The sequence below is a fragment of the Nipponia nippon genome, unplaced genomic scaffold (genome assembly GCF_047370975.1).
Source record: "Nipponia nippon isolate SJK-2023a ecotype South Korea unplaced genomic scaffold, ASM4737097v1 scaffold_7, whole genome shotgun sequence".
In the NCBI taxonomy this organism is placed as follows: Eukaryota; Metazoa; Chordata; class Aves; order Pelecaniformes; family Threskiornithidae; genus Nipponia; species Nipponia nippon.
In genome coordinates this window covers 29,451,074-29,476,591 of record NW_028262391.1, presented here as the reverse complement: position 1 = coordinate 29,476,591, position 25,518 = coordinate 29,451,074, and the positions used below count along the sequence as shown (strand labels likewise).

Genomic DNA, 25,518 nt, shown 5'->3' with positions numbered 1-25,518 from the left:
AGGCAGACTGACTCCAGGGTCCTCAGGAGCAGCTCTGTTTATTTGGTCTCTAATTAGCTTTCCCCTTCTAGCAGAGAGTGCTGCGGAGACCCAGCGTCGTTCATCAAAGCCCAATGAGATAAAGAAGGCGCTGACAGCCGCAGGATATGACTGTGGTGCATGGAGAGGGAAGGGGGGGGGCTTTAGCTGGAAAGAAGTCATCATGGAGCTAAAAAGTCATTAAACTGATCTCTCTCATCAGTGACATCCCTACTCAAGCCCCTTTCAACTACGCATAAACAAACTGGTGTAAGCTGCAGTGCGGTGACCTCCTCAAAGCAGTGGCTGGTGGCGCCGGCAGCCCCATGCCCTCTCCTGGAGCCATGGGTTAAACCACCCAGATAGTGTTTTCCAGCATGCTCATGCCATTTAAGATCCTCAAACCGATTTTCAGAAATGATTCAGGCTCCACAGACCTCAACACAGCTGTCTTATAGCAAGAGGGAGGCTGTGTCCATCTTCCCATGGTCCTTAGGAAAGGGCACGCTACAGCCCTTGAGCTGCCTGAGCTGGCCCTGGCATCTCCACGCAATGTGGTGGAGAGACTTAAAGGCCTCCAACAAGCACCCTCAGCTTGAAAACACCGGTGTGGTGGTCTCCACCCACTCAGCATGGCCCGGCTCCCCCAGTCACCCTCGCCTTTAAGTGCCAGCCCTTTACTTTTTATAAATTCCAGCAGGGAGGTTTCTTCAGCCACCCCCTTCTCCAACTTCCTGAGCATGCCGGCCTCCACGTTGGGGTCCTGGGGAGGGAGAGAAGAGCAGCTTGCAGTGAGAGGGGAGCACCTATGCGTGGCTGGCACTATCCCGGCATGCAGTGAGGCTTGGGAGGAGCAGGGTCTGTCCCAGATGCTTTTGACCCCCTGCCAAGCCTGATGGCTTTCCTTCCCATCACAGTAAAGGGGCGAATTATCTCAAAAATCACTGCAGACCTTGAGCAGAGCTGCAAGACAAAAGCTTGTCCTGTTTGGAGAGGTTTAAGAGCTTGGAAAGCTTTCCTCTCCTTAACCTTGACAAGATACCTCTTTTCTGAATTCTGCAAAAAGTCTGAAAATGAAAGTTGGAGACAGGTCAGCTCAAGTCTAGTGAGTCCTCTAGCTCTAATCATGAAATATTTTGGGTTTGATTTGACCTTTAAAGAATTGATGATTAAACAATTTCAAAACAAATGAAACTATTTTTGAAACTAAACCAGTGGGGCTTGGCTTTGAAAACACTGAAATGAAACATTTTGATAGTTTTGCATCTTTTAAAATTTGTTTTAAGGGGAAACTTGTTTCTTTTCTGCTATTTTTTCCCAAAGGAAAAGCCCATTTATCAAACCCCGCTACCCAGCTTTATCCCAGTGCTGCTCCCATGTATGCCACACTTGAGGATGTTCTGCCCCAAGCAGGGGCTGTCACTGATGATGGTGGTGCTGGCGTCAGGGGAGCATCACCTTGTAGAGGGTGTTGCAGTGGGGAGTTAAGATACAGCCATCACCAGCAGAACTAGGTGAGACACCCAAGGAGGGTCGAGTTCCCATGGACAGACCCGTTCCAAGGAGGACTGCATGCAGGAACCCCAAGAAGCCACCCAGCCATCACCCTGCCCCAGGGAAGGTGCAGGTCTACCCAAAACCTTCCCAACAGATACTGTTGATGCAGCTAGTGAGAAGGGCATGAGGTCTGGTTTTGGTCTGCTGAGCTGTGGCCGTTCTGGCTTTCCAGCTAATGGTGAAGAAATGAAGGGTCTGGTCCTTCACGTGTTAGAGGCACAGAGCTTATTTTGGAGGACTTTTCACTTGTGAGAAGTTGTAACCACATCTGAGAAGGGTTGCTGGGCTCCCTTCCTCCCTTCTACCCCTCTCCCCTGGGGACAGGTATTCCCTCCCCGAGTGCAGCCCTGGCACCAAGATGTTCTGGCCCTCTGGAGATGAGGTCTCACCTCTCCTTTCAGCATGTACCGAGGGAAAAAGAAATAAGGAATAGATGTGAGCACCAAGCAGCCTGAGGAGATCAGCAGTCCCAGCCACCAGGCTCCAATCCACCGCTGGTCCCTTGGTGTCAGGGCCACTGTAGCTGCAAGACACAAGGACCCATCGTAATAGCTCTCTTCCTGCACGTCTCAGGGTGAAAGGGGCAAACGTCCATGCAAATATGGACTGCTAGAGCATGAAGGGTCCATGTGGGCACAGTCCAAGGGCCTCTCCACTGGCGTGGAAGAGCAAATGGATGGAGGTGGGAGCTCCCACCACTGCTGGTAGCAAGACCAGACATGGTCATGTTTGACCTCCTTTCCCCCTGGCAAGGATCCTGCACCTCCCCTCCCCATCCAAATTGTGCCGAGCCTTCCAAATGACTGTAGGATGGATTTAGTCAGCATCAAAGTATGCTGATGGCACAGGTTCAACTCTTTCCTGCCGAGCCAGCCAGCAAGGCAGTGATTACAGGGACTCCATCCTCCTGTGCCTGGGGCGTAAGGTGGGTTTGGATCGCGCTGCCTGCCAGGGATGCTGAGCCGAGACAGGGACTGGGAAAGGGCACAGCCGCTTTCCTGGAAAAAACTGCTCTCCCATTGTTCCAGGCTTGGTCACTCTCTGCTTGCAGAGACTAAGGGAAGGACCCATGCCGGCAGAAGAGTGCTGTTAATAAGCCTGGTTTCCGAGTGGATGAAACTCTGGGCGCCTTCTCCGGAAAAAGGAGGAGAAGGTGAGAGCCACTCCGTCTCCACTGCAGACATCCTTTGGCTGGGCCAAGCGATGCTCACGGGAGGTTGACAGATTGCTTGGCTTGGCATGGGGACCACATCTCCCCATTGCTGGGACGTTGCGGCTGGGAAAGGAACCAGCAGCAGCCTCCGGGTGGGAGCTCCGTGCCAGGGTGCAGCATGAGAGGAGCCCACGCCCCACCAAAACAATCGCCCCACTTCCCCAAACAGGACCACTCCACTCCGGAGCTTGGACGTCATCATGGAGCGACTGGGCAGAGGCTGCTAAATCCGTCCACCGCCGCAGGGAGTGAGCCAAGGCTTTTTGCCGTTTCCTGCCCACGTTCATTTATTATTCTTATCAGGCACCGGACAAATATGTCAGGCGAGCTCTGATCTCTCTAAGGAAACACAGGAAAAGCCACATTAATGATGGAGCTGGGGGGAATTCTTTAGTGATTAAGTTACCAGAAATAATAAGCATGAACTGCAGATAAAGAAAATAAGCCCTGCAGTGGCATTGGCTTGGTCCCTCTCTCTGCAGATGCTGGTGAAGGGTGGTGGGGAGGAGGACGAGTAGACTTGAGACTTCCTGTGCACCCACAGGGCAATGGTTGCCCTGTGGTTGTCTTCTCCATCCCTGGATGCTTCAGATGTCCCTGCTCGTCTCCACCACTGTGCTGGGGTAGTGTGATATTTCCTCAGCGTGGTGACAGTGGGCAGACCCCAGCAATGACCACCAGCGCTTCAGTGCAGCGCCATGAGCAGGACATTGAAATGTCCCTACCTCAGGGCTCTGCTTCAGTGGTGGCTTCAGGACCATCTGTAGCCTTCCTCACGGGGAGATGGAGTGGAGAGGTGCACTGGGGGTGCTATTCCAGGTCAGGTCTTTCCATGGGAGTGGGTTTTGTGGGTCACGGGACTGGTGGCTTCTGCCACCAGTCATGTCAGTGTGACCTTCTGACTCACAGAAGGCTTTTAGGAGGACCATCGCTACTTGAGAAATACTCACCAATGTCAACTCTTCCAATATCCACAAAGAGTCGCAGCACCACAGATCCCAGCAAGTATCCAAAAGCAGGGCCAAACACAGCAATGGCAAAGAGGATGGCTGAAAAAAGGGAGCAGAGAGAGCCAGTGTGAGCAGGGAATAGTAGCTTCAATGCAGATACAGCTTTTGTCTTCCCATGTGAGGCAGGAATGGTGTTATAACATGCAGAGGATAGAAACCATTTTTTATCAAGTGGCAGATGATGAGAAGATCCCCATTGCTCAGATACTGAACATGGTGTTTATCGAATAGGATTAAGAGGAGGGCAGGCAGCTGCCTGCAGAAAAAGTCCTTCTGCTCTGCTGCAATCAAGGTTTTGCTGATGCACTAAAAGTTGTCAGCTACACTGTGAATATCCATGATTCACTGTGACAAAGGGGGGAACCCCAGAGAGCAGAGGACAGTGCCATCCTGGGGCTCCTGCAGGTGATGGAGACCTTAATCTCCTACAGGAGGCCAAGGAAAAAAAGCCATCTCAGTCCTTAGATCCAAGCAAAAACATTTGGTGCAAACTTCAGGGGAGGTGAAAGATGCTGAGAGCAAAAAGGCCAGCAGATCACCCTCGGTTCAGCTGAACTATCCCGTTCAAAAAATAGATAACTTGGACCCAGCCCATAAGGTCAAAATGTTTCCTTTTGACTTCTTTGGAATTAAAGGATTCAAGTTTCCTCCCTGAAAGAAACTCTTTGCACAACCTTCTTAAGATGTTCAAAAGGAGACAGCTTGCTTGAACTGCATTGACCATTTCTGTGCATTTTGCTGGTCTGGAGCCTTTGAGCATACTGGGTATGAAAGTGCCTGATCCCACTGCTATGCCTCAGCTGTGCACCTATTTTAAAAGTTGTTTTTTTTTTTTCCAATTAGGCAAGGCAGTGCTTTTGTTTCTACAATATAAACCCAAGTACTGAAGGGCAGGGTCTTTAGAGAAGGAGTATTTAACTTCATACATAGGCAGTAGTGTTCCCTTTCACAGGAAGATGCTGAGGCCTAAAACAAAACACGACTCAAAGGGCAATGGTATTTACGTTGTATTGAGGCAATCCAGACTCACAGTAGCTGTACCCCCAACATGGACATTCCCACGGCCCTAAAGTGACTACCTATATTATAAAGAACAAGCCAGTCCCATTTTCCTTCATCTTCAGGACCTGCAGGTTTGGAATCAAAAGGGCACTCAGAGGTCCTGGGAACAGCGACCCCTTGCCACAGGGGGAAGACAAGGATGCTCTGTCCCTCCTTTTGCCAGCCCAGGCTACCATATTTGAGCTGAGAGGAGCAAGTACTACCCATACAGGAGACTTTCTGCAGAGCTCTTAGGTGGTGCAGCAGCCCTTTCCAACAGAAGCCTGGAGAAAAGCAGACCTGGGTGGGTCTGGAGACCCTGCCAAGCACTCCAGTGCTTGTCCAAAGCCTGTCCTTGGGAATCTAATTCCAAAGGCTTTCCTTCTCCTTTAGGGATTACCTTATTTTGGAACATCCGCTTTCAACTCCTAAATCATTCTGACGCCTTTGGCTGCTTTAAAGACATTGTTCGGCACCAGGAGGAATCAGGTTTTTAAATAGCTTATGGACAGAGCTCAAAGCTCACGTAGGCAGGCCAGCACCAGATGGGTTTTGCCATTCACAGGGAAAAAAATGCAGTTTAACATGGAAGCCAGTACCTATCTCTTTGCAATCAAGAAGTCCTCCCGAGCCTGGGCAGACCCCACCAGGCAAGGACCAATTCCATGGCAAAAATGTTGATTTTGAACCCTTGATGCAAAACCTGTGTTAATTGGCTCCTGCAGGCTGTCATACCTCTGGTTAAACTGTGATCAACCGATGCTTAATACGAGAAGGAGATGGCCTCTCAGAAGGTTTCCTTACTACTGTTTCCCCCCATGGATGGCAGAAGTTCTCACAGACACAAGAGAGAAGCCCCAGCTCATCGATCTCATCTTCTTGCCCTGATTCTTTGGCTTCCTAACAAACACCCACACCATAAATATAACCTTACAGAGAACAGCTGACTGTCAAGGGGAGAGACAGCCCAGCTTTTTAATAGGGGAGGATCTCATCTGAGTCCCACTGGCTGCTCAACCTGTGTCCAGAGGTTCCTCTCCAAATCAGCACCTCTACATCTCACCTCTACATCTCACCTCTAAGGTCTGGAGGAAACAAAATGATATACAATAACGGTCCCACTTACCAACATACAGCGGGGAATTGTTTGCTTCTGCAAAGTCATCTACGTAGGATATCCCAAAGGGCTGGATGGGAACCGTCCCGATTCCAGCCAGCAGCTGGGCGATAACCATCATTGCCCATATGCTGCTGGCCTTCTTCTGTGGATTCTGAGTGGCGTTTGGGCACACAAACTTAGTCTCTGCATAGCAGAGTTCACCCCAGACCTGGCTTTTGTTACCTGAAAGGGAGAAGAATGAGCATTACAAGGCTGGGCACATCCCCTGCCTCCTCCCACACTAAATCCCTAAATACCAGGACTCTCCCAAATTTGCGAGTAGGCACACACTGTTGGATTTTGGATGGATTGCTCATTTTATTTAGCAGTTCTCATCACCTTTCTCTTTCTTTGGGGTATTATGCTGAGGTCAGCGTAGCAAACAACGAGGCTGTGGTTTTTATCAAACTTTTAAAGACAGGCTGATCAGAGAAGATGGAAGCAAATTAATTTCTCCTGCGAAGGGTCAGCCCTGCAGCCCAGCTCCAGTGAGCTGCATTCGAGCTGTCAGCAGAGGATAAAAAGCTCTCTGTCAAAGCTGCAGCAATGCTGGACCCAGCCAACGGACAAAAGCGTTTGGACAGATGATGTCAAAGCCAGTGGAAAAGCCTAAATATTCATGGATGGAAAAACCTGGTTTTCATGCAAAATGGAGGCATTACAGAGCAAAGACGGTAAGTCTTGGTCTTTTGATGCTAGCTCTTCCCACTCTAGCTTTTTTTTTTTCTTTTTTTTTTTTTTTATTATTTGTAATTAGTTCAACATTCCTATCACGTCTTTCTCGTTAATGTAGCAACTGTGGATTTTCTACCCTTCTGAGCAAACAGACACAAACCAAAACCAAATATTTGTCAGGTGATTTGGGGTTTTCATTGGCGTAGTGCAGCAGCACATGCCTAATAGTAGGTCACCACAAAAATCCTTATGTAAGTCCATTCAAAGCCACGTTGTCTAAAGAGTCAACATTGCCAGACAGAAGGAGCCTTCTTTTCTAATAAAGATTTTACCACAGCAAAAGCGAGAGTCACAGAAGCCTCTCATGCCAGGTTGCATGCTGTGGAGTGAGGCTGCTCTCGGTTTAACGAGGGCAAACCTAACCCATGGCTGGCTTTTTGTTATCAATGGTCTTTGCTCCCTTGTGGTACCCAGGCAGGAACAGGGAGCAATGCTCTCTGGGGTGACCTGGCTGTCCTGAGCAGGACACCCTGCCCCTGAATCTCCATTGCCCTCTTTGCTCAGGAGCAGCCCATCTCCCAAAGCAAGAATCTTACTTCTTCATACCATCCAGACATGGGGAGGTCTTCATGCTGCTCAAGACTGCCATGCAAAGTCCAACCATGACTGGAGTATCTTCATGGGTTGTAAATACCAGGCAGAGACATGTAGGGCTCTGGGCAGGGAGCGGGATGATACCTGCTCCTTCGACTTGTTTCCTTTGCAATAAGAGCAGCCCCTGTCCTGAATCCTGACCCGTTCATAGTCTGATGCATGAATTTATGCTTTCAGAAGACTCAGCACCTGATGCCTGATCCAGTCTCCAAACTGGCCGACTTGAAAATCATGGAGACATTTGAAGCTGCGTAGCAGGGATGCAGCTGCGAGCCAGCAGAGATCTGGTCTTCATATTTCTGCATGAGTGCTGGCACACTCTCAGCTCCACACCAGGCCATCTTTTTTAGTAATGTTTCATGGGATCTGGGTTTGCAGATCAGCCGTGGTGGTGCCTGATTTCCCAGAGCTGATGTGGGAGAGCAAAGCCAGAGGATCTCTGACCCTTTGGTAGGAGCAGTCAGGCACTTGTGAGCAGCTATGTCCTCACTGTGGTTTGCTCCCTGTCCGGGGTCTGCATCCTGTTGAGCTGCAGCAAAGTTAGGAACTATCTAAGGGGAGCAGCTTGCCTAAGGCCACCCAGCAGCTCCCCGGCACAGCTAAGGCTCCTTGAGCCCAGAGAATCAGGCTACGATGCAATCCACAGGGCTCAAAGTCTTCCCAAGAGAAAGCATCTTCTAACTAGAGGTGGAAGGCTTTCCCTGGCTGGCACTGCTGTGACTGCTGCCATCCCCCTCAGTGGCACAGGCGCAGGGGGAGCAACTTGGCACAGAGCTGAGGTGACTTAGGATTTTCAGAGGTGGCAATCCCCAAGGAGGCTAAGGCTCATTGGCATCCCAAGAATTTAGGGGCTGAAGTCACTTTGGGAAGACCAAGGCCAGCCTTCTGGCACATGATGCAGGCTCTTCTGTGTATTGCATTCTGCATGGAAACCAGAGCTGTTGTTGTACACACTGGCTTGTTCCCAAAGCCTGCCCAGTTAAATCAGTAGCCCTCCTTAGTATGGATTGTAAGGCGTACTGGCTAGAGCAGAACAGGTCCTGGGGACAGGAGATCTTAACTCTGCTCTATCAATCAATCACCTGCATACTGCTCAGCAGCAGGGAGACAACCTCACTTCTCATGCTGCAATACCTCTGTGACTCCAGTAAAGATAATGTTCCTTTCCTAATGCTTTGGGCTATAGGCAAACCATCAGCTGCATTTGCATTCAGCCTGGGCTCTCAGCAGGGCTGCAGGGAAGCCAGACTGCAGCGGGAGTGTTTGATCTTCTCCCTTGCTCTGCCACAGCTCTCAGCTGCCTGCAGTGAGATCACCAAGAGCAACCTCTTTTGTCACGCACAACAACCAGGAGAAAGGAGAAGGTGGTCAAAACCTAGCTGGTGCAACAAGGCATAAACAGACATCAAGATTGTACTTTCAAGCCTTCTTATCAGCCAGATTAACAGCTTTTCCCCCAGTGCATGTGAAGACTGACCTACAGTGCCACAGCTATTAACTTCTTGAGCGGATAAGGGCCATCCAAATGAGACTGATATGGCAAGAACTGTTCTGGTATGAATCCAGCTCAGAGTTCAGAAAAGCACAAAGCCTCAGTGGCAAGGTACTGCAGAGCCTTTGAGCCCCCTCAGGAAATGCACCAGTGCCCCGAAAAAGCCAGAAGTGAAGTGATTTTTTCCAGTCACACAGGACAGCAGCAGCAGAACCAGCATCTCCTGCATCCCAGGGCTTCTGCTCCAAATCTGCTGCCCCATCAGCAGCTCTCTGCTCACAGTTGTTTCACACTCTCTCCTTGGCTGGCTTTTTGGATACCCGAATGTCATTGTTAATAACAATGCTGTCTGCATTAGCCAGTAATGCAGCTTTGGAGCTGCAGCTGGGGCTTTTCTGATGCTACAGAAAGCAAACCTATTTCTAGGATGCTCAGGAGCAGGTTGGAAGGACGCAGACCACCCATGCAGAAAGTAGGGACATGGTGTGCTTAGAGATCTGAAGAAAGATGGGTGGGCGCAGCCAGGAGAGAAGCATGTTAAAAATCAAATATTAAGTTAGTTAAACAATTAGTTTTCAAGTTCCACATTTGTGGAACCTCCTTACAAATATTCCTGGGGTGGCACGCCCGTGTGGGATGATGGCTATCTCAGGGGTCTCAGCCCTACAGCAAGCTCCTTGGGCACTGATGCGAGAAAGAGGTGTCTTGGAAGCCTGGAGGGAGAGATCCCGCCTGCTGAACTTGAAACACAGACTGCTCCCTCTGGAGGCCTTCAGGAGCACCTATGGGGAATTTAGGTACTTCACCACGATCACAGTACTTGGCACCTGAAAACGTGGCTCGAACGACATGTGCAGAAGAGGTGGAAGGGATGCCACATGTAATTATTGCATTCAGAAGGGGTTGCAAAACTATACTGAAGTCAGGCTTAAAATAGCAAATCTCTGCCTTAAGTCTTTCCCTCCAAACACTGTGTTTAAATTGTGTGCGCGCTGGATACAACGCTGTTTTTTGGGTAGGCACAGGTAACCCAGCCCAGAGCAACTGGAGATGGATTTGTGCTGTGACAGGTCATGGCGATAAGGGTGAAGGTACTTACCGGTGCTAAGTGTGGTGTATTCATAAGGGTCTGATAGGAAGTGGGGCAGGGTAACCAAGAACGCTCCCGTTGCCAGCAGCAGCCCCCCCACACCGATCACCCGTGGGCGGTGAACTCGGCTGCCGAAGTAGCTGACGAAGATGATGAGGACCACGTTGCCGATCTGGAAAGGGCACAGTGAAATGGGGACGTTAGAAGACATCAGGGAGGAAGGCAAGACTCTGTAACTGGTCCCCCAGGACTGTGTCTGGGTGGGTGGAGAGCTCTCTTATCAGGTGGTGTTTGACCCCCCACAAGAGCAGGAACGGGACAGCCCTTCACCCTGGACATTCACAGCAAGTCAGTGCTTCCTTCTCATCAAAAGCCAGCAGGCCAGCTCCTTGGCTTCTGTCACCTGTGTGCATCCCTTGTTGTCACAGACGGCTTCACAACCTCCCTGTGGTCTGGCTGGGGCTTTTTTCAGCACCCACACATGCCTCCCACCTCATAGGATGTGGCATAAACTAACGATTCCCCCAAACACAGCAAGAAATGAAGCATATTGCCTTCATTCCCATGACTAAGCAGGCACGAGCCCAGCTACAAAGTCCAGCTCATTGCAAATGTTTGTGACTCTGGACATTTGCAACTGTAGATATGATTAGCTAAAAAGATATGAAAACATGCAGCTTACTTAGGCAAGGGGTTGAACACCATAAAATTACCATTACATGGCCTTTGTCAGCTTGGGACAAGCTAAACATTATTTTAACCTTGGCATGTATGGCTAAGAATACTTTTTATTTATGTTTACATGGGCTCCCTTGTTTGTCTCTTTGTGGTTTTTGTTCTTGGAATTGCTGCAGCCGTCAATGTGAAAAGATCGTGGTCCTGGACAGGCAGGGGAGCTCACACAGAGCTGGAGTAAAGTGCAGAAATCCCTCTCATAAAGCAGAGGAATAAAGATATATCAGTTGTCTGAAAGCTGTTATTCTTTAACAGCATGGCATATGTCCTATTCCAATCCTTTTCCCTTTATATTCTTGCAGTAACAGACTGCTTTACATGACGTTTGCTTTGGTTAAGTCTCATAATTAGGAGTAATTTCTCTAGCGGATGAGGAGCAGACAGGTTACAGATGTAACACTGCTGTGGGTGGTGGGATACTCTGCAGGGCTTAATTATGCCAGTTGAGGATTACCAATGTTACAACTGTCCATACTGGGTCTCTTTTTTTGTATGGTTTGGACCTAGTCACAATCAGTGCAAAGTCCTTCATTGGTCTCAATAGGCTTTGAACGAGTTTTTTGATTCTTGGATGTACTTGCTGGTTGGGGTAAGACCTGGGCATCTGCTTCCCCAAGGACTCAGGAGGATTCCCAGTGCTCAGCCTCTTGGTGGAGGATCCCATGCAAGAAGACCAGCTGTATGCAAGGTGGGCTGCCACCAAGCACTTCTTTGTCTGTGTCATCAAAAGAAAGTCTCTCCCAGCAGGTCTTTTCCTAGTTGGCCTTGAAGAGCTGCCAGAAAGGATAGAATTCATGACAACGTGAACTAGAAAACTTATTCCAGAAGAGTAAGTAATTAGAAAGTGTCCGTGGGAAAATCCTTGGCCAGCTCAGCAATATGATGCCAGTGAAAGTCACTCCTTTGCCACTGGGCCATCAGAAGCTGGGACCACTGAAGAAAGGCAGTAGATCTTGGAGAGACTGCTGGCCAGGGTCTCCTTTCAGAGAAAGCTGAGAATGACTCAGGCCAGAGTCATTCCTGAAGCTGATGAGACACCTATGAAAACAGATACTTTTACTGTAATTTGCTCACGGAGCTGTAGTTGTGTGGGTACCACTTGTAATAAAATGCTCCTCTTCACAAAAGCTATAAGAACTGTGACCAAAGGAGAAGAATCACATTGCACATCTCCCAGTCATGTCTGCTGGAGATGTTTGGCATGCCAGGGTGGAGTGGTCTCTTCTGACACAACCTGCTTTCTGCTGCTGCCCTCCAAGGCCACGTCCTCACCACCTAACCCTACCTTCAATCTCCTGGCATATGGTACAGCAGTAGTGAAGTGTGAAGAGCTGTCCAAGTGTACAGCAACATCTGCTTCATCCAGTACGTGTAGGCATGGCTGAGGAAGCACTGAGTGTGAACAACCCTGAGACCTTATTTGGGGAAGGTCCCCCCGCGTTCTGGCCACTCCTGGGGGCCCCCTCACAAGCATCTCACCCAGTTACCTCGTGCAAGCTGGAGATGAAACCTGAAGAGAGACTGGAGAGCCCAAAGCGCTTCTCAATGGTGGTAAGGCTGCTCTTGAAGTTGGCACTGTAGAGGAGCTGGGAGAGCTGGAGAAGCCCATGGCACAGCACAAACACCTGTGGGCAAAAAAATGTGCCATCCCAGTTAGCACTCAGTTAGTGCCCTGCTGATGTGTAACTGCTGGAGACCATGTCCTGTGTGAGGCACTTGAGAGTCATACTCACATGGACTCAAGTTGGCCAATATGGCTGCATCTCTGACATACAACAGATGTACTGAAGGGTTCAGTCCTGGATCCCTAATTAATTTAGCTTTGCAAAATGAGCAAAGCAGTGTTCAGAAGAGAGGACAAGGAGCTCTGTCTTTATCTTTCCTCTGCTTTATCATTATTAATATTCATTATTATTTGCACTGTGGCAATCCTTGTGCAGCTCTCAAGAACAACCCTCTAACCCTAGGAGGACCTGTTGCACTGGGAGTTGTACAACGATAAATCAATGAGACAGGCTTGACTTTGCATAGACTTGGTGGGTGCTCCTGAGACCATGTTAGAGCCAACCCTGCAGCTGCTGTGCCACAGCTGAAAGGGAGCCATGCTCGTTTAGACTACCTGAGATCCAGTATTTCCAGTTGGCCCCTTGGATTCACTCAGCTGTAAAGCCAATTAACAGAACCTGCTCCAAGGGGTATTGCAAGAAAAAGTGGAAAAGGGCTTTAAAAGCCCCAGAGGGAAAGGATGAAATATGCACAACGTAGTCTCACTACTGGAAGACCTCTGTAGTATTCTAAAAACAGCATCTTTCCCTTGAGCCAGGCTGTAAGTTGAGCCAGAAACCAAGCCGAATGGAGGCAGAGATTGCCTGGAGCAGAGGAAGGAACATAGAGAGTGTAAGGGCAGGGCAGAAGCATGGTCGAAAGAGCCCGGGTGGCCTGGGAGAGGAAAGTGCTCTCAGACGGGGATGCAAGAGGCAGCTCACAAGTGTCTTTTGATCTATATTTAGTCAGAACAGTTTTCCGTTATTTTTCTTGGAATGGTATGCGTCCACATGGTGCCAAAAGTATTTTAGACTAATTTATAAAAAAAAAAAAAAAGGGAAAAAGTCTTTTTATTTAAATTCACAGGAAATCAAATATTTGCTGAATACCGGAAGCATGTCCCACAAAGATAACAGTGGGAAGCCCAAGATGATGAACGGGGGATCAAAGGTACTTCAGGGCTGACAAATTCCTTATGTCCTTGGCTAGGAGAGCAGCAATACTCGTTATTAGTATTTATTTGAAATGGCGGCAGTGCCCAGAAGCCCTGACCCATTGTGTGAAGGAAAAGAAAAAAAACAACCAGAAAAAGAACAAAATTGTCCACCCAACACGGAGGATGCAAATGCCGTAGATGGGTGGAGTGGCTTTTGGGGAGCAGAGGAGGACGCAGAGCCCTGGGGATCTACCTGTCGCTGGTCAGGCAATTGCAAGAGAATTTGGGTAGAAGATGGGCAAGAAGATGGCTTCTTGGGAAGCTTCTCCTGTGAGGGAGGATAGCACCAGCCAGAAGACAGAGCCAGGTATCTAAAAGCATAAGAGATGGCAGAGGTGCTGACAGGCAGCAGGAGAGAAGAGGATGGGAGATGAAGGGGAAGGAGAAAATGGAGCCCTGGCAGTGTGAGGGCAGGCTGTGAACAACCTGAAGACCACAGAAAAGTAAAGGAGGAAGACAGAAAAAGAGGGAAGAAGGGTCACAGGGACAAGCTGCTGCCATGAACTCCCCAGCCACATCTTGGAGGGGTGTCAGCAGACAAGCTAACATCAGGCAGGTATCTGCCACCCTGGTAGCCAATCAGGAGAGGACAAAGTCCCAGGGTGGGACTTTGCCCCGACAAAAAGCCACAGAGCAACAATGTGGGGCGCAAGGTAGGAAACCCTTCCAGACAGGGACAAAGTGGAAGTGAAACATCTGAAAGTAAACTCTTGAACCAGAATGACCTCTACACCCTTCAGCTATCAACTCCTATGTTCAAAAACCCATCCGAGCACATGGTCCTGCAGGTGACAGCTGGATCCACCACCTTCACCTTCCCCAATCCTGACCTGGGATCACTGTGTAATTAGTCATAGAAGCATAGAATGGTTTGAGTTGGAAGGGACCTTAAAGATCACCTAGCTCCAACCCCCCTGCCATGGGCAAGGACACCTTCCACTAGACTAGGTTGCTCAAAGCCCCATCCAACCTGGCCTTGAACACTTCCAGGGACATTTCCACAACTTTTCTGGGCAACCTGTTCCAGTGTCTCACCACCCTCATCATCCTAGTCCAGCCGGGCTGGTCTGGAGCAGAGAGGTGACTCCTGTGAGGATGAGAAACGGAGAGGGGATCTTGTTGCCAGAGAACATTAATTTTTGTTCCTGCAGCTCTGGCCAGACCCTACTGAAGTCATTCGAATAAGGAAACGCTGGCTAAACAGTGGAGGGCTGGGACTGCCTGAGATGCAGAGCAGCTGGAGGGAGAGCTCTCCTGGTGTGAGGCATTAGCTGGAGAAGCCAAGCTGTTTACCAACAAGGAGGGAAGAGGGTGGATCACTAAGGCTGAATTTAGCGCAGCAAATGTCAGCCTAATCCCAGGGCAGACAGGGAGATGAGAAGTGCTGGGGAGAGAGAGGATGCTGGCAGGGAGGGAAGATGAGGAGGAAAGGCAGCCTGACTCCCCAAAATGCTGGAGTTAGCAGGGGATGGGGAGAAGGTAGAGGCATGGAAGGACCGTGGGGAAGCAGCACTGGCTGTGCTTCAGGAGAGGATGGAGGGCAGGAGATGGGAGGGACAAGCTGTGGTCAGAGAGGGCAGGCAGAAAAAGTTAGAGCTGGCGAGAGATGGCCTGAGATGGGTTTATGCATTGGTGATGACCTGGGGATGGACAAAATGGGGCCGTGGATCCCAAGATGCCTGGGAGCAAGCTGGGGCTGCCTGCTGTAAGGGAAGGCAAGGTGGGAGAAATGCAGATGGAGAGCACTGACAAGGTGAGAGAAAGACTTTGGGGTGCGACTGCTCCCCCCCCGCCCATGAGTCCTAATTCGGCTCCTATGAGCAGGGTTAGCAGGAAAGGCAGAAGAACGGAAAGGATGCTCAGGGGACCCAATCCCACCCCACGCTGCTGCTGGCACTGAGACCACACAGCAGCCTCAGCCCTTGGATGCAGAAAGTCCGGAGGATGGGAGGGGAAGGGCAGAGGAGATTATTTTGCTTGGGAAGAAGCTGCCACCCAAAACAGTCAGAGCAAAGCAAAACAGCTGCTGCTCCAGGACTTGTGCAGCTGGAGCTCGACTCTTCCAAACTTTGACTGTCTGGAGGCAAGAGATGTGCCTGATTTAAGACTTCCCCTACATTCAGCAGACTCAATTCTAATTAAAATAATAACAGCCCAAACCTTGAAGGCTCTAAGTGCAAATAGCTGGGAGAGGGGCTTACTTGGAGGGCTCCCCAAAAGGAGTCCGTGCACCACCTGACCTTGGCACTGGCCAAGACACTACAGCTGAGAAGAGCAGAACTCTGAGGCTGGTGGAGATGAAGGGCACCACTCTCCTGTGTCCTTTCACAGGTCCTCACAGGTCTCTGCCATCCCTGTCCCTCTCCCCATGCATCCCCATCCCCATATGTTCATGCTGACCACCCACAACATGCTGGTCCATGGAAACCAGCACCAACCTGGTCCCTTCCAGTTGCAGAGAGCACCAGAGCTGGTTGGCCCCATGCACCTGCTGAGCAACCCCAGGAGGGGATGGAACTGCTATCCTCTACCTTCCATAACAACGAAGAAGGGGGTTTTAAAGAAGAGCCAAACTCATCTGAAGGGAGGTTTTGCTGATGCAAAGCAGGCACAACGGCACCAAAGGCGAAGGTGCGGTGGGAGGTTAAGGAGTCAGGGACACTCCCACAAATACGAAGTGCGGAGAAGATGCTCCCATCAGAGCCTGGTGTATTTTTGGAGCTGCAGGCAAGCAGCAATCGTGGGCAGTCAGGGAGCAGGGCAGAGAGGCCAAAGGCGTGCACCCACATGCACCCGCACACACACAAAATCCCCTCTTAATCATATCTGTGTTTCCTTCAGAGTGCCTGAGCGATCCTGACTCCAGGCTGTTTACACAAGACACTTGACTCCTTTCCAAGACACACTTCATTTAAAAGGATAGCAAACGCGTGGGGAAAGATCCCTTGCAGACACACTGCTCCTTGCCCCATTTCGTGGGGACTAGCACCTCCCAAGGTAATACTTTTTCGTAAGGAAGAGAAATCCACCCTGTTGCAGGGAAGAGAGGGGACTGGTCCCTCCATGGTCTGGACAACAGTTCTCAGGTTCAAAGCAGAGAGCTGGCAGCTATTCAGTCAATCCCAACCCAAACCTCCTTCAGAGGAGATGTGTTCAACAAATACTTGACCCGGAGGGCTGGTGGGGCTAAGGCAGGGGCAGGCTGGGCTGCAGGTAGTCCCCAGGCATGAAGATGCGGCAGCAAGGCTGAGATCCTATACTGGCACCAAGACATCCCTATGGGATGCCAGGTATGGCCACAGTGGCTGGTGCACTCCTGGGAGATGTCTGAGATGGCATTTCAGCCCTTGCAGCCACCTCAGAAGACCCACTTGCACCCTTTCCACTTCCCTGAAGCTCACAGGGAATAAAATAAGGCTCTGGGAGGAGAAAGGGGGTCTTCCAGCTTTGTGCTGAACCTGTAAAGCAGACAAGGATGAGGAAGCCAGAGCCAGGGGGTAAACCTGTCCTTGAGGTATGTGTTCTTGGGTCAGAAGGTTTTGGGGTCAGAGGGAGGTTGCTGCTCCCGGGGCTGGATGCGTGCACTGGGAGCAGGCACTGTTGCAGGCAGTGCTGGTAGGCAGCAGGTACTTGCACTACCCCATGTCACATACTGGGTCTGCTAAGCGGTACTCCCTTATCTCGTGTCTCTCTCTTTCCATATTGCTTATGTAAGATAATGCACTGTCAACACTGTCACTGGCCTTAACAAACAGGTACACAGACACTGGACTTTAGAAAAGCCTATTATGAAAGGTGGACTGTTTCATAAGAGACTTTTTGGGGGGCAGGCTGGGGAAGCATCCCTTGTGACCAAGGCAGCCAATAAAATGCTTGGCAAGAAGAAAAACCAAACATGAAGTGCTTGATAACCCCAGCATGCATGTGTTGGACATGGGTCAGAGTCAAGGCCAGGTAAAAAAATTCAGGTTTGTTTTTATTTCAAAGGAATGAACTGCCTCTCTGGAGCCTCCAGGATCCAGAAGACTCCTCCATGAGGGAGCCTGGCTCTGCTCTGCAGGGACCAGGGGTTTGGGAAGATGCTGCTACGTGCGGCACAGCCACTGCCCCTTCCTCTCTGCCATGTGGAGGAGTGAGTTAAGGGTTAATTCCTTGCTCCACTTCCACAGCTTCATGCTGTGGTAGCAGCACTCGTGTCCAAAGTCATCTCTCACCTCATTTTTCAGTGTCTTCACCTTGGCAGCCCTGCCTGGAGCTAGAGAAGGTGAAAATGTTGATGGTGCACCTCACCGTGTGAGGAGAGAGCATTGGCAGCTCCCAGCTCTGGCTCTCTTGTGCACACACCAGTGCTAACCTCCGTGCCCAACAGCCTTCCAACAGCAGCACCGCTAGCAGCGTGGATGGAAAGAGCCAGGACTTAATTCATTAGATGGACACAAGAGCTGCCTGGGGAGCTGTAAAGAGGAGTGGAGATCCTCACAGAACTGCTCCCAGCTGACTGATGACACCAAGGTAGGACGTGGCCAAAGGCAGTCGTTGCAGGAAGGTGCAAAATTAATCTGGCTGGAGTAAATGTTTGGAAAGGACTAGGAGTAAGGATGCTCTGTTAGCTCTTTCCCTCTCACATAGTACTATTAGAGTTGCATTTTGGGCTCCGGAAGGCCAAAGAAAAATTGTTTGACCTTAGTGGAAAGTTATGGCCCAAAGCAGGAGACCCCAACGTGCCCACCTCTGAAGGCTTCTTCCACTTTACTCTCCTGTGCTTCCAAGGGGAAAAAAGAAAGGGGAGGGGGGAACTTTAGGAAGTAATAAGAATATCCCCAAAATTTTAATAGTCAGGGAGAAGACAGGCTCTTTATTTTAGAGCTTGTATATGATCAACATTCACTACACTAAGAGATCCTCCTGCAGTAGGATGGCTGAGATCGCTCAGTCCGAAAGAAATATATCAGCTGGAAATGAAAAGTATATGGACATGCATGGGGAAATAAGTCCCTCCTTGGCATCTCTTTCCTACATGCAGCTGCCTAGATTTATAGATCAAAAAGCACCATGAAAGATGGGGGGGGGGGGAAGAAACATTTCCATGGAAGGAACCAAATACCCTGCCATACAGCACATCCCTTAGCACAAAACCTCTGAGCCTGAAGCATGGTCCAGTGGCAGAAGTTGGCACCTAAATTTTATTTCTACTGCAAAAAATAAACTCATAAAAAACCTAAAATGATTAGGGATTCTCTGAAGCACACCGCTGCCCAGATTATTAGTTGCAATGATGGCTGTTTACTGCCAAATAATCCACGCTTTACAACCCCCAATTGTCAAGTGCAAAGACAACGTTTGCTCTTTTTGCAACGAATGTACACACGGGATTTCCCTGCACTGTATCCTGATGCCCTTGCAAGGTCTGTGCAAGCCCTGCTTTGTTCAGTTGCTGTAGAGGGAGCACTCCAGGGGACATAAAAACATGTCCCTACCTTAACGTGCAGATGCGCATTGCGGATGTCAGAAAGAAAGGAGGTTTTTGGCTGCGGAGGATTGCTGAGAGCAGACCCTCAGCCTGTGAGGTGCGAGGGTTTGCTCCTTCCCAAGCTGCTGCTGAGAAAATACTCCTGCCTGCAAAATACGATGCATATTGTTAAGCTGCCTTCTTTCTTCCTGCAACCAGACCAAGCACACAGGTAGGTTGTGTGGTTGGGTCTTGGCTCTTTCATTTTTTCTGAAAGTCTCTTTTCTTTATGGTGCATCAGGATCCAATCATGATTTCCTTGAAGGTAGCTTCAGCTTGGCTTCATTTTCCCTGACCTACAAGTGTATGTAAACACTCCTCTTGCACACCCGCAGCCCTGGCCATGCCTCATGCTCCCTATCAGCAACACTCCTCTCCCTCATGATAATCATATCTACCCTGACCACTCCTTGGTTGTGTTTGGGAACTGAATCACCTCGCCCCTCATAAAATTATCTTGTTTCATGTCTCCTAGACCTTGATCCCACTAAACTTTCCAACTCATTTTAGTCTGACTCTTCCCCATCTTTTTCCTTACCCTGCTGCTGGTCCCTTTTGAAACCTGATCCCACCAAAGCCAGACATAAACACAGTGTTGGATCCATCCAAACCTAACCTTTGCTTTCTGATGCCAGCACCATCACCATGAATGCTGGAAGACCCCAGTCACAGCGGGTCCTTCTCCCCATGCCACCCCACTTGTCCTAAGGACCCTGCTTGCTTCTTTGCTACAAACGCTCATCCACCTCGCCATGTCTCCTTGCACAGAGCCCAGTATTGGCATATCCTTTGATTTTCTTCTTTAAACCAATGGCCCTAAACAACGACTTATCTCCTCTCAGTGCTTCCCTCTCCAAACCTACAGCCATGCTGTCTTGATGAATCTCCCGTTCTTGCTAACAGCTAAATAAAGCAATTCATGATCTTTTCCAACAGGATATGAGAGCATGACTGTTACATCTCCAGGCTTCTGAAATACACTCCTCTCAGCAAATTCCTTTAATTCCTTTAAAGGAAGGGACAAAAAACTTGCCCTGATGCTGCAGGGGCCTCAGACCCCAATGCAAGGCTCCTGTTTCTTCTGCAGAAGGCATCCAGCCTCCCTGGGGATGGGAGAGCTCCCCACTCATGGCCATTGCACCCCGCATGCCCCCAACATCTTCACCTTGGGATGCTTTAAAGCCTTATCGCACTCTGAGAGCCCACGGTCTCCTTCTGACCTTGTTTGTCCCCACTCCTACACTCTTCCATACCACTCCCCTCCCTGCCCCAATATAGCACCCAATTTAAATCTAAGGCTTTTAAATCTGCCCCTGGACTCCCTCCAGCTGACATAAGTGACAATAACTCTCTTTTATCCTCCTGCTTCCTTTTCCAGGCCAGGTGGTCCACGGGGTCCCTGCAGGGCCCCCCCACCTGCGCTCCCAACCATTTCACACTGTTCCCCTGCACTCTCCAGCTAACTGGCTTCCAGCTGAAACCAGTCCGACTCAGCTAAGTAAAAAGATATTTATAAAGCTCTCCTCCTTGTCATGTTTCTGGGGATCCGGAGCAAGCAATTAGCTATCAATTAAAATAGCACAAAACCACAAAAGAGACAATAAAGGTGAAGAAGCCAAAACATCTGAGGCACTGCAAATATATAACACTTTTGAAATAATCATTTTTCAGTGGATGTCTGGAAGGGCAAGATGGGCATGGACATGATGGTTGGAGACAGCAGTTAGGACCCTGGACCAGGGGACAGTGATGGGGTCCATGGCCATGCATGGGTATCAAAAAGACTAATGACCCACCACTTCTCTAACTTTCAAACCTGTTTTGTACCTCTAGGCTGTGAGGTCCAGTATCCCCAGTGCCACTAGGTGCTGGCATCCACCTGAAGGTTGGGTTCATCCCTCATTTGCCAAGCAGCACAACTGCAACTCCCTGAAAATCCCAGTGCCAGTCAGCACAATGCTGGAAGCTCTGGTGAACTTCAAAGTAGGGGGTTGTCCTTGCTCTTCATCACCCATCTCCACCACCACTGTGGGATTACAGAGATGCTCTAGGCTTCTTGCAGGGGACAGTGGTCAGCAGCAACCTCCCAGCCCCAAAAACCAAAGGCATTTTGCATTCTGCTTTCTCTCTTCAAGGTGTCTCAAGACAAACAGCTTGAACCCCTCTAGAGGGGTTCAAGCAACCCTGCCACATTTGAGAGGGCACTCAAAAACATACACACAATGAGCAGGTTTATTCCAGCTACGAGACACAGTGCAGACCGCAAACACACTGTCAGCTGAGCCAGGCGGTGCCCTTAAATATCAGTGTAGGCAGAGCTTTGGTGGTGTTTGCTGTAATTGCAGCTACAGTCATTAATACCCACTTATAGCAGCAACAAGGAACTGTCACCAACCACATTCCCGTAGGGTACAGAGATCAGCTGTAAATGCCTGCTGTGTCAGAGCATGGATATGAGCCAGCAGCCACATCCACAGGCCACACTCTCCCCAAGTGCCTACTTCTGCACTGGTCCTCCTGCATCCCCAGCAGCGCTGCCACACTATCCATCCCCAGAGCTGCTGTCCCCGTCTCGCTCTTCAAATCCCTGCAGAACCATTAGACCCGCTGCTCTCCACCAGGACCTTTCCCTCTCTGATGCCCATGCCCAGCACCATCATGCTCCTGCAACTCCAAACATCAGCAGCAACAGGGCCAGCACTGAAAAACACCCCGAGAGCAATGGGAGGCAGTGCAGAGAGGCGGTGGTCCCCGTCGTGGTGAACATGGAGGACCAAGATGGTTTGCACAGAAAAATAATTTGTTATTTTTGGCCCCAGCCTTGAAAAAGGCACTCTGAAAACGATACTGGCATGTGAGCCTTAGGGAATAAATATGAGCTTCATGATTAGGACTTGGAGCCTGCTACAACTACGGGATTTTCTTTGTTTTGGAAATACCATCCCCATCAGAAACTGCCATTGCTTATAGGAGGATGCTGCATCTAATTAATTTAAACCCCTTTATAATACCTGTCTCTGTGTGGGATGATGCCAGCAGCTTCCCACACAATTAGGTGCTGGATGAAAACTTTATATGATACATTATTTGTAGCACCAAGGTCTTCTCATACAAACAAGAGCTATAAAGCCATATAAACCGAGATGTTTACTGTACGCCTTGCCCTCTGATGACCCATTCACAACAAAACAGCTTCCCAAACCTGGAAATTCAGTTACGGCACTTCGAATTTCTACTGATTTTTTGGGGGCTGAGAGGATTGACAAGTGCATTCAGGCTAGTGCTTTTCTACCTTGAAGCAGTTGTTTTTTTAATGTATATATATTTAACAAAAATGTCACAGCACGGGAAGAGTGAACAGGTCAGGAAAGGGTGGGGGATGTCATTGCCTGTCTATTTATACACATTTGCTCTTTAAAGCAAGAACTTTTCACCAAGGGATGGGTGTCCTGACTCCCCACCATCCCAGACGGTACCTATCATCTGTCTGATGCCAACAAGCATGTTTTGACAGAGCTCAAACTGTTCCTTAACATGCTTGCACAGTGCCAGTGTTGGGCTGTGCTAAATCGAGGGCTGGTTCCCCTTGATTTAGCAAGAACCTGTTGACTTTTTAAAACAAAAGTGCTTCTTTTCACGTGCTGGTTTTCCCTTAGTGCAGCTGTATTTGCACCAGCCAGGGCAGGCAGGAGGTGGGGGTCTCTGGTGGGATCTCCTGCTCCTGCGGTCACTCTGCATGTGGTCCCACACAGAGTTGCCACACTGGGTGCTGCAGCACCACCTCTCCCTCCAAAATCACCTCTTAGGACCCTCCAGACAGGCTCAGTGGTGGGTGCCTGGCCACTCTGGGGAGCTCCAGGCTCCTTGCTCATTTTTGAAATTAAGACTTGAGCCCTCCAGCCAGCATCAGATGCTGGGCAATTCAAGCTGGAGCTGACGGGTGCAGGCAGCCGTCCAGGCACCTCCCAGTGCAGCCAGAGCTCCTGCCGCTGGCAAAGAGACACCTCCACGTCATCTGCCCTCGGCCAAATGCCCCCAGGAGGTCCCAGACACAGCCCCTGACCAAGTGCCCTTGGATGTGTGGGGTGCTGAGCACCCAGCCCAACTCCTGTGGCATGCACAGCCCGCATCCTGCGCCTACCTATGGGATGCAGAAATAGATTATCATTTTTGGGGGCTTTTTTTTTTTTTTTAAACCCTGGAGTTCTATAGCCTAAAAAAGGCATCAAGTTTGGCAATGTTTTTTCAGTTCCAGGGTATTTTTGCAAGCATATAGCTGAAGGGAGCTGTACATATTTCTAGGAAAGAGGATGAACTGCAAGAAGGGCTCTGTTTTTGGGTGACGTTACTCACCCCAAGCCACGGTCATTACTGGAGTAGCCTGGAGGGGGTTAGGGCCACCCTTTGCACCTCCACCAGAGGAGGGGTCAAAGTCACTGGTCCCCTCCAGAGGCATGTCAGAGTAGCCCAGAGGCAGCCCTAAATTACCCAGGGTAATCCCAAGCTTTTCCTCCTGGAGCTCACAGCCAAGAAGGGCCATCAAGTCACCTGCTGGAATAGTCCAGCCCAGGCAGTGGGGACCTTCAGGGATGTAGGACTGGAAGACATCATCTGGGATGATGCCTCCAGCCCTGGAAGTCCCCAGGAGGAGGAGCAGCCTGTTAGGAACAGCCCCATGGTACCCTACAGCATTCCCACGGCACCCTGACAGAACTGTTAGGGCCCCACGATTTGGTGAAACTTTTGCTGCCCAGAAACCAACCCCAAGCAAGCACAGCCCAAAGAGGAGCAGGCAGTACCATCCTTCTTGCAAGGCAAGGAAAGATGGGTGGCAAATAAAACCCAAACCCATCCTGGACCATGATGCCCTGCCCTTGGCTGCACACTCCTGAAAACACACTTAGCTGGCAAGTGCTGACAAACCCTTCCTCGCAGCAAACACGCGCTCATATTCAGCAACACTAGTGGGAAATCACACCCCAGCCCTGGGCATGACCGGCAGCACCAGCACAAGGGGGTGCTGCCAGCTAGTGGCCCCTGTCACGTACCCAAAGCTGCTCTGGCCGTTCCTACCAAAACTGTACCCGTCTGCTTCAGATGCCGATGCGTGCAGGTGCCAAGCAAGGCACGAAAATCCCCCCCACCCAGGGAAATCCTGGCCAAGGCAGGCAGGTGTCCCCGGGACAGGAATCAGCATGTGCAGCAGCCTTGGTGCCCATCGAAAAATAGGCCAAAATGTACTGCATGGGGAAAAAAAGACAGGGTGGGGGGTGGTGTAAAAGCACGATGGTTAGCAGGGTTTAAAACACGAGAGGTGGCCAGCATGGCTGGCGTTTTCTCACGCAGGCAGTGAGCTCAAGAGCCTGAAGCTTAGGCAGGGACTGGCTTTAAGATGACAGCTCTTGCCTTGCTAATAGGGGCAGGTGAGTAACTGGGCAGCCAACCCCAGAAAACCCACTTCAACCTGCCAAGATTTTGCTTCTGTCTCTCAAAATACCCTGCTCACCAAGGTTTTTAAAGCAAATCAGTGTTATTGTAGGGCAGTGGGTTTTTTTTCGCACCAGGTTGTGGTTAATTATTCCCTAAGAGCAGCACACTGTGTACCAGACGCCGTGGGTAAGCTCCACAGCTCACGGAGAGCTGCCCATGCCGCTTCCACGGGGTGTAACACCCACATGCCGTGCAGGGTACCACTCCGAAACCCACCGAGTCCCCCAGCCCTTCCCATGTGCCGAGCGGGATGGACCTCGGTGGTGTTATCCAGGACTGCTTGAGGAACTGACTTTCAAGTTCTGCATCTTAGCAAACACCCTTCATTTTACTCGTAGTTTGTATTGGGGATGCGGGGACCCGTGGGATGGGTTGGGGTCGCTCTCCACGCAAGCACCCTCCTCCTCCCTCCCCGGAGACACATCCCTGCCAGGCACTGCTCCTTACCTTGATGTTGCAGAAAATACTCCGGGAGCAGGTGCTGGACCTTTTGGGGATGTCAACTGAGGATTTGCCGGCTTCGGGGTGGACTCCCATCATGGGGGCTTCCCAGGGAGCCCCGAATACCTGGGCTGCACGTGGGCTCCCGTCCCTCTCTGGCCTGTCCTGCTGCTAGCAGCGTGCACTGTCCGTGCCGAAAACCCTCCACGCCCGCGAGTGAGGCAGGCAGTGTGAGCGCAAAGTTTTTATAAGTCTGCTCTCCAAAGCGATGATGAAACCCTTTCTCCTCCCTCTTTTGCTTTGTGCGCCGAGGGAACTTTAAAGTCGCAGGAAGCTCGCGCCAGCACACAGGGAGCAGGTGGGAGCGAGGGCTGGCCGAGCCTCTCCAGTTTGGGGATGGGGAACGTGGTGGTGCGAAGATGCTTGCCCACCTGTGGGGGACACCCAGTGCCCCGACCTGCCACTCGTCCCTGCAGCAGATCCCCTCTGCTGTGCTCACGTCTGAGGCTGCAGGATGCGGCTGGACAAGCCACCAGTACTGGCAGCACAGCCTTCCCGCAGGGAAAGCGACTGGGGTTTTAATTCAAGTCCCCCTGAAGGGGTGAGAGGAAGGGGAGGCACCTTTCAGCAAACAGATTTGGCTCCCAGGTGGCAGTGGGGGGGGGAAATCGGG

General features: G+C 50.3%; 1 protein-coding gene across 1 annotated transcript in view; it reads right to left on the bottom strand.

The window, feature by feature from the left end:
* SLCO2A1 (solute carrier organic anion transporter family member 2A1) overlaps positions 1 to 25,081 on the bottom strand; it is a 29,602-nt gene extending 4,521 nt beyond the window's left edge. The window contains exons 1-7 of the mRNA XM_087739798.1: positions 24,852 to 25,081; positions 12,132 to 12,269; positions 9,919 to 10,081; positions 5,966 to 6,181; positions 3,739 to 3,837; positions 1,965 to 2,098; positions 700 to 781 (exon numbers count right to left, since the gene is read on the bottom strand). Of these exons, the coding sequence (XP_087595924.1) occupies positions 700 to 781; positions 1,965 to 2,098; positions 3,739 to 3,837; positions 5,966 to 6,181; positions 9,919 to 10,081; positions 12,132 to 12,269; positions 24,852 to 24,944 (925 nt within the window). The 5' untranslated portion in view covers positions 24,945 to 25,081. The remainder of the gene's footprint in view (positions 1 to 699; positions 782 to 1,964; positions 2,099 to 3,738; positions 3,838 to 5,965; positions 6,182 to 9,918; positions 10,082 to 12,131; positions 12,270 to 24,851) is intronic.
* Positions 25,082 to 25,518: the final 437 nt, after the last annotated feature.